This window comes from Colobus angolensis, unplaced genomic scaffold, assembly GCF_000951035.1.
Source record: "Colobus angolensis palliatus isolate OR3802 unplaced genomic scaffold, Cang.pa_1.0 Scaffold14, whole genome shotgun sequence".
Taxonomy (NCBI): domain Eukaryota; kingdom Metazoa; phylum Chordata; class Mammalia; order Primates; family Cercopithecidae; genus Colobus; species Colobus angolensis.
The window spans coordinates 1056065-1069835 of NW_012114488.1; the positions used below are offsets into that span (position 1 = coordinate 1056065).

Below are 13771 nucleotides of genomic sequence, written 5' to 3' on the forward strand. Positions count from 1 at the left end.
ACGGCACCAGACCGTAATTTTGACCTTTCTTGGTGATAGTTCTTCCACCATGTTATAGCAGTACATCCATGGAGTAATGTTACTCCAAGAAAATTTGGCTTTTGGAATTCCTCCACAAAATATTGGCCCTAGAGTAGTCCTTGCTGCCTGATTAGCTTTTGCGAGTTTCTCCTGAGGCAATGATGCCAGCCCAGGTTCCGAAAGGCAGCATAGTCTACCTTTAGTAGAGAAGAGCACAGATTCTGAGCGGGGTTGCCTTTGAGCCCAGCTACATCTCTTGATAGCTGTGTGACCTCATGCAATTCACTTAAACCTCTGTGCCTCAGTTTCCTCATTTGTGAAATGGAGATCATTAACAGTACCTACTCATAGGGCTGTGTGGCTGAGTGAATTGATATAATTACCATTTTTATCACATTATGAGTATACCACATGTTAGCTGCTGTTAGTATTATGTCCCTCCAGTGAGGAAATAAACACAAGGCTAAATCATTGCTTGAATGGGAAGAAAGCTAAAGGCATACAAGAAGGAAAGGTCAGTTTGTATTTCAAAATATGTCATTTTACCACAGAGGTAATTATCGAATTAGCCAAATAATCCCATATTTTTGCTTTTGAAATTTAACATTAGCAGCTTGAATTCTCTACAGTTATGAATGTATAATTTCCACTTCTGTGTGTGTGCAAATCACTTCAGCCTAACTGGCTTTTTCTTCTTCTTCTTCTTTCCAGTAAATCAACAGGATTACCTTTCCCTTAATAATCTTCAAAACGTCCACATGAAGGACAGGAAGATGTTTAACGGGAAGACCAAACATCATCAGTGCTCAAGTCCAGTAGATAACAAAGAACAGAAGGAAAACAAAACTTTGGTATTTTACTGGAATCTGAGTGAATAAATAGGGACCACAGGACAAACGGCAAACAACTGCTTGAGTTACATCAGAGGGAAAGAAGAAATGAGGAACCCGGATTTCCAATATGAAACTGTTATACAATATGATTAATGGAGCTAGCAGTTGCCTATTACACATTAGAAAATCTTCTAGAGGATTTTAAAACAAAAGGAACAACTTGTCCAAAGTATAATTGATGCTTCCAGTTAAATTTTACAATTTTGCACCTCAGGAAATACTTTTGTTTTTCTTAGAGAGCAAATAAACTGACCATGTCACCTTGGCAATTATTAACCTGCCTCGTTTTTCATAACTAGGAAAAATTTGGCTTATCTCCATATTTCAGTTGATATGACATATTAATTCATATATTTATGGGTAAAATGTTATTATCCTTAATACAAAGCAAAGTTTCAGCTGGACTTTGGTTTTACTTAATCTTCAATGGAACATTATTGATGTTAAAGTACAAAAATTCTCTGAACATAATACTAAGCTTTAAAATATATATATATCTTTATAAAGATATATTATTGGATCTTTCACAAAAAGTCAAACAAATGGGGAAAAAAGAAAAATATCAGAGTATTGGAATTTGTCCTTGAATCTCCTCTTTTAGTTTTCTTTCAGTTAAACCAGTGTCCACATGTTTGTTTCTGGATTGAAGCCAGAATCAACATTGTCCCTATTTCTAATCAAATAATGGAGAAATAATTACAAATTCTGAATGCAGTCAGAGGATCCTGGGAAGCAGAGTGTCTGGACGGAGGCTGAGCTGGGTCTCTGACTCCTTTCTGACTTTAGGCAAGTTATTTAATGTCTCTGCATTTTTGACATGCTTGTAATAATGCTAATTTATTTCACAGGTATGATAGTAACCAAAACTCAAGTAACAACCACTAGCTTTTGCAAGAAGTCAGGTTGACTAGCAAGAAGTCTGCTTCTACAACTTGGAGAAGAGATTTAGAATTATGTATCTCTTCTATTTCCTTTACATTTTGAATGAATTGGATGGGAGTTTGATGTAAATGATAGGTTTGCAGTTTCAGTATAAAAGATTAAAAATAAAATGGACCATATGACAATTTTCACTTCAGAAGTAAAAACTTCGGAAACATTTTTCTTTATTGCATTTCTTGGGGGATCAAATATATTTAGCTTTGTAAGGCTTTCAGTGAGTGTGGATTCTTAAGAAAAATGCAAAAGCAGTTATATTCCATTTTCAGAAAGAGGAAAAAATTTGGAAGGAAGTAGCTTAAAAGGAGTCTCTAAGCTTGTGTTTATGGGTAAATTTTTAACTCACTGACTTAGGTTATAGTCCATTTGTGAATGCTAACTTATGAAACATACTTCCTTCAATAACTTTTTCCTTCCTTATTGTTTCTTTTATGTGTCCTTTTATAATGGCTCTTTTAAAACATACCAATTTTGAAATGTCTACATTCTACTAATGTACTTCTGTTTTGTAATTGTTTTTAAAAATTACATATTATCTGTAGAACTTTTCATTTACAAATTTAATGTCTTCATCTTTAAAGTTAATGCAGTGTAATTAATTAAATATTTTTTAAAATGTAGTGGGGAAGGAATTAGAATTTATAGCATTAAAATAATTTATGTCAAATAATATAGTCCACTAAAGAACAGCCATTTGAGAACAATTTTAATTTTATAATACTTAAAAGTTTCAAAACTGCCTAATGCAAAAATATTATAAAAGAAATACAACTAATTGTGCAATAAATGAACAGAATAATTTGATACAACTTTATCATAAGCCAGATGTGCAGAATAAATAGTGGTTTACTATCATGAATGATGGAGACCAGAGTTTTGAAGCAAGTTCCTTAATACCTAGCATTTCTTCAGTATTACAGAGAATGTTGGCTAGAATTACAAATGAGGAAAATGGGAAATTTTAGAGAACTTAAGATATTCTCAGGAATTATTCTAAAGCTAATCAAAGTAATATAATGACTTTCTAAATATATATAATTACATTTTGAAATGCTTTATTGTATATGCTTGCAGACTAGGGGGTGCCTTTTTGATTTGATTATTGGATTATCTTAATGGCAATGAGATGAACATTTCTGGATATCAAGAAACAGAGGCCTGTCAAAAAAATTTCATTAGCCCTTTATTTTGTACTAAATCTAATGCTAAGCAATATTTCTATACCTTATATAATTATATATAATATAATCTATAATATATACATAATTATTGTAATAATTTAATGTACATACATACACATTTATATACACAATGTGCATAGGTAAAATTATATGATATATAGGTGCGTCACCCAGAGCATTTTCTTTTATTTATTTATTTGTTTGTTTGTTAATTTTTTGAGACGGAGACTTGCTTTGTTACCCAGGCTGGAGTGCAGTGGCACGATCTCAGCTCACTGCAAGCTTCGCCTCCTGGGTTCACGCCATTCTCCTGCCTCAGCCTCCCGAGTAGCTGGGACTACAGGTGCCTGCCACCGTGCCCAGCTAATTGTTTTGTATTTTTAGTAGAACCAAGTGATCCTGAACCAAGTGATCCGCCCGCCTCGGCCTCCCAAAGTGTTGGGATTACAGGCGTGAGCTACCGTGCCTGGCCACCCAGAGCATTTTCAAAACATACTTTCATTTATGCAACAGCCAGAATCAAACACTGGAATAAAAAAAATTTTTTTTAAGCTCTAAGTGTTTTTTGTTGTCGTTTGTTTGTTTTTTGAGACGGAGTCTCACTCTCTCACCTAGGCTGGAGTGCAGTGGTGTGATCTTGGCTCACTGCAACCTCTGCCTCCCAGGTTCAAGTGATTCTCACGCCTCAGCCAACAGAATAGCTGGGATTAAAGGTGTGTGCCACCACACTCGGCTAATTTCTTTATATTTTTAGTAGAGACTGGGTTTCACTATGTTGGCCATGCTGGTCTCGAACTCCTGAACCGAGTGATCTGCCCGCCTCGGCCTCCCGAAGTGCTGGGATTACAGACATGAGCCATCACACCTGGCTAAGCTCTAACTTTTTAAGCTAATTTATTCACTTCTGAAATAAAGTACTTGATCCCACAAATGCATAAGAAAACTCGAACCAAATAAAAAAAATTTTCAACAAATAGCATTAAAGCAAAGTCTAAAAGATACAGACATTTCATGACTTTTCATTTTTGACTGCTGAATATGAACTGGGAGTGGATTAAAATAATGAAGATTTATTTCTTATCACATAAAAAAAAAGAGGACATCATTTTTACTACTGATCCTTAGCAGTTTCATTTATCAAGGAAATACCCTAATCAGTAATCCATTAAATACATTGGCTATTTTCTTTTTTCAGTCAGAAGAACAATTTGAGTTGGAGTCACAAATAAATAGTATTTATGTCATATCGTTACACTGATTTCCCAGACTAGTGTAAATATAGTTAGTGAAAGTCTCTTTTATTTCTTTAGGCAAACAGTTTTCCCTCTTTGAGCCTCGTTTCCTCTAGTGTTGATGATATTTGACTGAATGATGTCACTTCCTTTAATTACGTTTTGTCTGCAAGTTCTAGCCTCGGGGAATAAGGCTATTTCTAAAATCTCTTTATATGTTTTTAAAAATATTTTGTTTCCCATCTTTTTTTTTTTTGCTTCCTTATAATAAAATGTTTTTGTTTCTTATTTTCTGTAACATGAAAAATACTTTCTGATTTTATGTCTGTGACTATGCAGTTGATTGATTATGTTTAAGAAATCTCCATTTGCATAAGGGCATTTATTGTTTTCCTTTTTGTTACTTGAGTTTTGTGATAAATTTTAAAATTACATAGTTAAAGACACTAGGGTACAAATTTAAAAAGCAACGTAGCTATTATAATTTTGCTCAAAAAATATATTTATTGCCAACTGAAAACATGAGTCAAACTAAAACCTTATTATGAGATAGCTATGGTAATGACCTTGGCCCACTGAGACAGCCAACTTTAAATATCTTAGGTATTATATTTTCAGTTATATATTTTCTTTTAGGATTTTATAAATCCAAATATCTTTTTTCAAACCAAAATAAGCTATCACATGTCAACATGACATATTTGCAAATCACCAAAAACTTTATGAAAAGCATAGTTCATTAAGAGTTCTTAGTTATTTTTGTTGTTGTTGGAAGGGTGAAGATGGAGGGAATCTGATAAAGACATCTTATAAATTCAACAGACACAAAATAATTTGATCTCCAATAAGCAACTGTGAAATTACAATAACAGATCCTGGGAAGTTCTACAATCCTGATTTAGGTTTACAAGTTTTCTTCTCATCTATTCAATAGATTTTTTTTTTTTTTTTTTTTTTTTTTTTTTTTTTTTTTTTGAGACGGAGTCTCGCTCTGTCGCCCAGGCTGGAGTGCGGTGGCCAGATCTCAGCTCACTGCAAGCTCCGCCTCCCGGGTTTACGCCATTCTCCTGCCTCAGCCTCCCGAGTAGCTGGGACTACAGGCGCCCGCCACTACGCCCGGCTAGTTTTTTGTATTTTTTTTAGTAGAGACGGGGTTTCACTGTGTTAGCCAGGATGGTCTCGATCTCCTGACCTCGTGATCCGCCCGTCTCGGCCTCCCACAGTGCTGGGATTACAGGCTTGAGCCACCGCGCCCGGCCTCAATAGATATTCTGTTGAGTACCTGTGCTAGGTTCAGTTGTGCCCCCCCAAACATATGTTCATTCCCAACTTTATTACCTGTGAATGTGATCTCACTTGCAAATAGGGTCTTTGTAGATGTAACTGAGTTAAGATGAGGTCACACTGGATTAGGGCAGATCCTAATCCAATGACTGATGTCCTTATATGAAGAGGGAAATTTAGACACAGAGACACACAGAGGAAAGACAGTCACATGAAGATGGTATCGAAGAATGGAGTGATACTGCCACAAGTCAAAGGATGTCAAGAATTGCTGGCAACTACCAAATGCTAGAAGAGGCCAGAAAGGATTTTCTCCTATAGACTTTGAAGGAAGTGTGGCCCTGCTCTTCTTGATTTTGCACTTGTATCCTCCAGAACTGTGAGATAATAACCTCCTCTTGCTTTAGGCCACTCAGTTTATGGTAGTTTGTTATGGCAGCCTCAAGAAACTAGTACAGTACCTAACTATCCACCCAGCATTAGGGCAGTGTATATAATAGATGTAGCCCCTCGCCACTTGGCACTTACATTGCAGATGGTGGTTGGAGTGGGTAGACAATAAACACATATAATATTTCATTATATTTGGCGATAAGTGCTAAGGAGAAACTTAACCCATTGTAATAAAGATATGGAGTATATGGGTGATGTTGTTTGCCTGTGTCTCCACCCAAATCTCATCTTGAATTGTAGTTCTCATAATCCCACATGTTGTGGGATGGAGCCGGTGGAAGGTAACTGAATCATGGGGGCAGCTACCCCCATGCTGCTGTTTTCGTGATAGTGAGTTCTCCTGAGATCTGATGGTCTTATAAGGGGCTTTTCCCCCTTTTGCTTGGCACTTCTCCTTCCTGCCATCATGTGAAGAAGGACATGTTTCTTCCGCTTCCACCATGATTCTAACTTTCCTGGGGCTTCCCCAGTCATGGCAAACTGAGTTAATTAAACCTCTTTCCTTTATAAATTACCCAGTCTCAGGTAGTTCTTTACTGGGTAAATTGATAACATGAGAATGGACTAAGACAATGGGAGACAGTTTTTATTTTATATGTGGTAGTCAGGGATGGTATCTCTGGGAAGGGAATACCTGAGCAAAGACCTGAAGGATGTCATGGAGCAAACCACAGAGATTTTCAGAAGCGCCTTCCAGGTAGAGAGAACAGCAAGCGCAATTGCCCTGAGAAATCTGTATATTTCAGGGTGTTTCAAAAATGCCAAAAAGGCGTATGTGGCCAGAGCAGGCAAAAATGATGGGAAAGGAGGTGTGCTGGGGAGATGAATGCTCACAGATTATGTAAACCTTTGCTGTTGGATGACCAAATATCCCGGTTTGCCCAGGAAAGGTTCCGTATAGAATGTTGTCTCATTTTAATTCTAAAAAAATGTTCTGGGAGGCCAAGGCAGGCAGATCACGAGGTCAGGAGATCGAGACCATTGTGGCTAACATGGTGAAACCCCGCCTCTTCTAAAAATACAAAACAAATTAGCCGGGCGTGGTCTGTACTGGACCTGTAGTCCCAGCTACTCAGGAGGCTGAGGCAGGAGAATGGTGTGAACGCAGGAGGTGGAGCTTGCAGTGAGCCGAGATTGTGCCACTGTACTCCAGCATGGGCAATTGAGCAAGACTCCGTCTTAAAAAAAAAAAAGTTCTAGTTTGCAAAAATGGAATCTTCCAGTGGTACCTTGGGCCAGATAGTAGCAATAGAGGTGGTAAGAAGTGACTGGATATTGTATAAATTTTGAACGTGGAGTCTTTTCTTAGGAAAGTTACTTTGCTTCAGTATTTTAGCTTCCTTTAGTAAAAAGTAGACATAATTTCTCTTCTACAGGCATCATGAAGATTAGCTGATGGCAAAACCATGAGATTCCATGTGTTGATGATGTGTAAGAAATTTTGTAAATATATTTTAAATGGCACACATTAATGTATTAACATGGGAGGCAGCACTGATATAAAAACAGGTTGTTGCCAATTTGTTCTCTCTCTTATCAAGTAAGCCACAAATAGAATATTTTGAACCTACTTTTTTTTGGCATTCATTGTAGTATAAATGGTTATAATGATTTCAAGTGTGTTCTTCCTAGCTAACCAATATGCATTAATTTGAAACAATGAAATTGCCATTTTTCTAAGTCAGAAATGTTCAAACATCTGCCATTTCTTATAGTTCAACCTAATACAGTAAGAAAGGATTAACCAGGCAATAAGGAAAGAGGTTCAGGAGATCTGGGAGATATTCCCAGAGGATATGCCCAGATGTTGAATGGTCCTGGGGAAATCGTAAGCATCCCTGTGCTTATTTTCTTATTTTCACTGTGAGGCTAATGAAATAAAATAAAATGGCCGGTTAAAATTTGGCAGTGTTTTGGGGTGGGGTTGTTGTTGTTGCTGTTGTTTGAGATGGAGTCTCGCTCTGTCACCCAGGCTGGAATGCAGTGACACAATCTCAGCTCACTGCAACCTCTGCCTCCCAGGTTCAAGTGATTCTCATGCTTCAACCTCCCAAGTAGCTAGTATTACAGGCATGCACCACTACACCGGGCTAATTTTTGTATTTTTAGTAGCGATGGAGTTTTGTCATGTTGGCCAGGCTGGTCTTGAACTCCGGACCTCTGGTGATCCTCCCACTTCGTCCCCCCGAAGTGCTGAGATTACAGGCATGAGCCACCACACTCAGCCAAAGTTTGGCAGAGTGTTTAGTGATGTCCAAACACAAACACAATATGGTTTCAGATGAATATTCCTTATTTTTCCAATCCACATGTTAGACTTAGGGAAATAGCCCTTGGCCCCTTGATGGATCCTTCAATGTAAGTACTACTGCAGCCTTGCAGAGCTACATTCTACTTGAATGGCTAGCTCATCTATATAATGCTCCAGGCCATGCAGGCTGCTTGGCATCTTTGTGGAAATAGAGTAATTGTCCCAACAAGCCCGTTTAGCAATTACTCTGTGTCATTATTAAAATATTATTCTCTTATTGTGAAGAAAAGATACTAAAGCATGCTGTAGGTCAGTCATTTTCTGGCGACAGGGATTAGAGGACTAGAATCCATTCAATTTTTAAAACTTTACCTAAGAATAGGTAGAAAATATATGCTTGAAATAATCTCATTCTAGTTTATTGTTTTTTTTTTTATTTTTATTTTTTGAGACAGGGTCTCGCTCTGTCGCCCAGGCTGCAGTGCTGTGGCCAGATCTCAGCTCACTGCAAGCTCCGCCTCCCGGGTTTACACCATTCTCTTGCCTCAGCCTCCCAAGTAGCTGGGACTACAGGCGCCTGCCACCTCACCCGGCTAATTTTTTGTATTTTTTAGTAGAGACGGGGTTTCACCATGTTAGCCAGGATGGTCTCGATCCTCCTGACCTCGTGATCCGCCCGTCTTGGCCTCCCAAAGTGCTGGGACTACAGGCTTGAGCCACCGCGCCCGGCCAATTGTTATTTTTTTCTAAGCCTTCTTTACAAATATATTTTCCTACTGTAATTCAGTTTAAATGGATGGTTTTTACTTCTTAGTAAAATTATTGACTGTTGACTTATAACTGATACAATCCTTTGTCGTATTCAACGCTGACATTGAAAAAATTCAGCCCCAAAGAATAAGGAGCGTTCCCAAGAACTCTCAGACAAAAAAAGAAAAACAAAAGAAAACATGAAACTACCCCCAGGATCAGAATGAAAATGTGTTTGCTCCTAACATCAGATGTCTTTGGTTTAGAATATTTATTTCAAATTGAAATTTTCTTAATTTGTAGACATAATCTTGACATCAGCGAACATGAGATTTAGGACACTATTGCATTGCAAATAATGATTCTTTAGTGCAGTCAATGTTTTTATCTTAAAGAAAATGATTTTATCTTTCATGACAATAATAAAGGTGACCTAGAAAAGTGTTCCTTAAATAATTCCAAGCTTATTATATTAATTAGCAAATATTAATTGATAGCAAATCTAATCATCTTTTCTTCTAATTTGTTCACTACTTCTGTTCCTTTGCAATCCTATTCTCATCCCATTTTATCTTTTATAAAAATACACAGAGGGTGTCTCTTTTTCACATTGGTAAACGTTTTAAATGTCACAAAGTTAATTTTCTCTATTTTTAATATAAGCAAATATTTTAATGTATCAAGTATATTTAATAAGTTACATATAAAGATATCCACTATTTCTATCACTGGGCCTAAGGTAGGTACATGCTCAATGTATGATTGAATTTTAAAGAAAAAATATTTACTAAAATAAAATAAAGAGTGAAATGCCAGAGTTCTTTTAAATTGTTGCTACAAATTATATCATATGGTTAAAAGGATAACTTTACTAGAAAAATGGGTCTAGAGACACTTTTTTTTTTTTTTTTTTGAGACGGGATCTTTCACTGTCACCCAGGCTGGAGTGCGGTGGCGGGATCTCGGCTCACTGCAACCTCCACCTCTTGGGTTCAAGCAAGTCTCCTGCCTCAGCCTCCCAAGTAGCTGGGATTACACACCTAGCTATTATTTTGTCTTTTTAGTAGAAACGGGATTTCACCATGTTGGCCAGGCTGGTATCAAACTCCTGACCTCGTGATCCACCCACCTTGGCCTCTTGAAGTGCTGGGATTCCAGGCGTGAGCCACCACACCCGGCCCATCTTGGTTATTTTGTTCACAATGTTGGGTGAGAGGGTTAAGTCATGACTAATTGCTATCATATGAATTTCTGACCAGTGTTGTAATACAGAAATTTGGTATTTGTCTTCAGACCGTTGGATGTAGACAAAGAACGAAATATAAAATATGCCTCTCTTCAGAAAGAAAATTTACATTGAAAGAAACAAGCAAAATACTGTGCCTATACCTTTTATACCTCTCCCAGGTGCATGAAGGAGGCTTGCCAACTGGTGGGCTTCTTTGGAGAGTGATCAGTGAAGGAAACGTCTCCTTTGATGGAAATCCCCCAATATCAGTCTCTGAAGAACTTTTCTGTGAAGCTCTGCAGTTCCTCCAGTGAGGAATCCCATGTTCACTGGCCTGGAAAGTGGTAGGAAGAGTGTAGAGCCGGTGGCCTGACTGCAAGAGAAGTAGCCTGGGAAAGCCTCACCCTTTTTGAACAGTGCCTCTCCCCTCCCCTTCAGGCTTCTACTGTCATGCCACCTGGAGCATCTCTGGGCAGTCTTAATAGAAAGTAAATCTTCCATATTCTGAAAGAGTACCAGAAGCAGCATTTACCTGGCTGCTCAGGGTTTAGGTGAGGATCTGACTGTCAACCCATTTGCCTCTACCTTCACTTCCAAGCTAGCAGTGCCTCCAATCCACAATCCCCCAGAGTGCTACAATGTGACTTCTCTCGCTTCTCATGGTGCTCCTGTCTGCTGCTGCTTTGCCAGTTCCCCTACTTCTCTTCTTTTCTCTCCTCTCCTCTCCTCTCCTCGCTCCTCTTCTTTTCTCTCATTTCTTTTCTGTCTAGACAGGGACTCACTCTGTCACTCAGGCTGAAGTGCATTGGCGCGATCTCAGCTCACTGCAACCTCCTGGGTTCAAGTCATTGTCCTGCTTCAGCCTCCCGAGTAGCTGGGACTACAGGCGCCCGCCACCGCGTCTGGCTAATTTTTGTATTTTTAGTACAGACAGAGTTTCTCCATATTGGCCAGGCTGGTCTCGAGCTCCTGACCTCAACTGATCTGCCCACCTCGACTTCCCAAAGTGCTGGGATTACAAGTGTGAGCCCCCGCACCAGGCCCTCCGCATGCTTTTTATCATCTACCAGCTTGCTAACATTGCACACTAGCTGTTCTTTCCCTTTCTCTTTGACTTTGTCAATTCGCATCTTTTACAGTTTTTCTTTACTCATTTTCTAGTGGGCTTTGTGAGAAGGAAAGAATTAAATTCATGTGTTCAATGCAACCAAAACTCCCCAAGTCCTTCTTAACTCTTACCTTCAGAAATACACTTCGCCCATTGTTTTCCCGTAAAAGAGGAAAGTATGTCAGTATAAACAGACTGCAGTTTAAAGCAAGGAAATTACATTTTTCCCTCTGAGAAGGATTTTGCGTCCCGAGGAGTAATTCTGTAGAGGCAACAACAGTTATTGGGGTCACCACATGAGTTAAATGCTAGGGATACCAAAATTAGCAAGGTGTGATCTTTGCTTTCAAAAATCTTATTCTAGGCAGTGGCTCATGCCTGTAATCCCAGCATTTTGGGAGGCCAAGGCAGGAGGATCCTTTGAGCCCAGGAGTTTCAGACCAGCCTGGGCAACATAAGGAGAAAAAGATGCAAGCTCCATAAGCAGAGAGACCTGCATGCATATTTTGACTGAGCTCCTTTCTTGTTGTGTAACATTAGGTAACTGATTAAAATGCTCCTGTGCCTTTCCACAGCATAACACAAACAGCACAAGAGGACCGCGAAAAGAACCAGACTCCCTCCTCTGTTACTGTGATCAAACAGGTTCAATTCTAGTTAACACTGAGTGTCATTCTGTGTGATGAGAGACTGGGAAAGTCTGGGAGAATTTCCTCGGCGACTCTAGGATTAGGGATGGCCTGCGGCTGCATCTGACTTCCTGGAGCTACTTACGTCTGAACTCTGGTCTCATGAAAAATTCAAGGTTGATACATTTATAAAATTCTTTTTGTTCTTGCAGTTTTTTCAAAGGGGGACATGGCAAAGATGTTCAGTGTCATCCTTGTTGTCTCCGCTCTGATAATGGGCAGGGAAAGTTCGGTAAGCTTATTGTGAAAACTATTGTTGTATTTATAATGCCTGCTTTTATCTGAATTTTCTTTCATTTTGCATTAAACCTACAGTGACTTGTCATTGAAAAAACTAAGGGGGAAAAGCAAAGAGGCTGGTGGAAACACTGGACACATAGTAAAGCAGCACTTCAAAGAGTTTTACATTTTTTTTTTTTTTTTTTGGGAGTCTGAAGCGGGTGGATCACAAGGTCAGGAGCTGGAGACCAGCCTGGACAATATGGTGAAACACCGTCTCTACTAAAAAAAAAAAAATTTGCCTGGCATCATGGCACGCACCCGTAGTTGTAGCTACTCAGGAGGCTGAGGCAGGAGAATCTCTTGAACCCAGGAAGCGGAGATTGCAGTGGCTGAGATCATGCCACTTCACTCTAGCCTGGGTGACAGAGTGAGACTCCATCTCCAAAAAAAAAAAAAAAAAAGTGCTTTACATTTTTTTAAATAAAAAGTATTCACAATAAATAAGTAATTTTTAAAAATTCACTGGAGTTATTTGGTTGGAATATTAGAAATTTGAAACTGTCAATAGTAATTAAAATTAACCTTGGGCTTTTCAATATTGAAAAGTATAAAATTAACCAGATTATTTGAAAGTAATGACATCGAACTTGTGTTGTCCTTCATTTGTGAATAAAAAAGACAAAACATTCATTCAAAGTTCTTAGAGAAAGAAAACGGCTAGGTTTTAAATAAGCTTACTAAATATGTATACGCAGTCTTATAAAAATTGGACATACTTGAGCTGTGATCTGTTCAGTTATTTTAAAATTGCATAGTGCACTATGTTTAACAATATCACAACTGATCCCCCACTATTGTGAAACAACACAGGACCCAGACACCATAAAATGTTCTTGCTGTTCAATTTTTAGCCTATGTGACTCAAGGTGCTAAGCAAATAACTCTCTCAGAGAGGATAAATCTGAGTGATAGGGAGAGAATAACAAGAGCAAGTAAGAAAGAATCCTAGAGAGGCCGGGCGGCGCCGTGGCTCACGCCTGTAATCCCAGCACTTTGAGGCCAACGTGGGTGGATCTCTTGAGACCAGGAGTTGGAGATCAGCCTGGGCAACAAAACCAAACTCCGTCTCTACTAAAAATACAAAAATGAGCCGGGTGTCATGGCACACAACCTGCATAATCCCAGCTACTTGTGAGACTGAAGCACAAGAATCGCTTGAACCAGAGTGGCAGAGGTTGCAGTGAGCTGAGATTGTACCACTGCACTCCAGCCAGGGCAACAGAGCGAGACTCTGTCCAAAGAAAGAAAGAAAGAGAGAGAAGGAATCATCCTAGAAAAATGGCTAGGAGAGGTTCCGTGTCTTGGACCTAGGGATGGGAAGAAGGGAAAGAAAGAAAAGAAGAAAGAAAAGTAAAGGGAAAGAAAGAAGGAAAGGAAGAAAGAAGGAAAGGAATGAAGGAAAGAAGGAAGGAAAGAAGGAAGGAAGGAAGGAATCATCCTAGAAAAATGGCTAGGAGAGG

General features: G+C 38.7%; 1 protein-coding gene across 2 annotated transcripts in view; it reads left to right on the forward strand.

Annotated features, from left to right (window-relative positions):
- The first annotated feature begins 1608 nt into the window (after positions 1 to 1608).
- Positions 1609 to 13771, forward strand: part of FGL1 (fibrinogen-like 1) — a 35117-nt gene continuing 22954 nt past the window's right edge. Inside the window, exons 1-3 of one of the 2 annotated variants that reach the window (XM_011934869.1) lie at positions 1609 to 1700; positions 5042 to 5168; positions 12182 to 12261. In XM_011934869.1, coding sequence (XP_011790259.1) covers positions 12199 to 12261 — 63 coding nt within the window. In that variant the 5' untranslated portion in view covers positions 1609 to 1700; positions 5042 to 5168; positions 12182 to 12198. Of the gene's footprint in view, positions 1763 to 5041; positions 5169 to 12181; positions 12262 to 13771 lie in introns of both variants that reach the window. The other variant, XM_011934868.1, reaches the window with a different exon arrangement.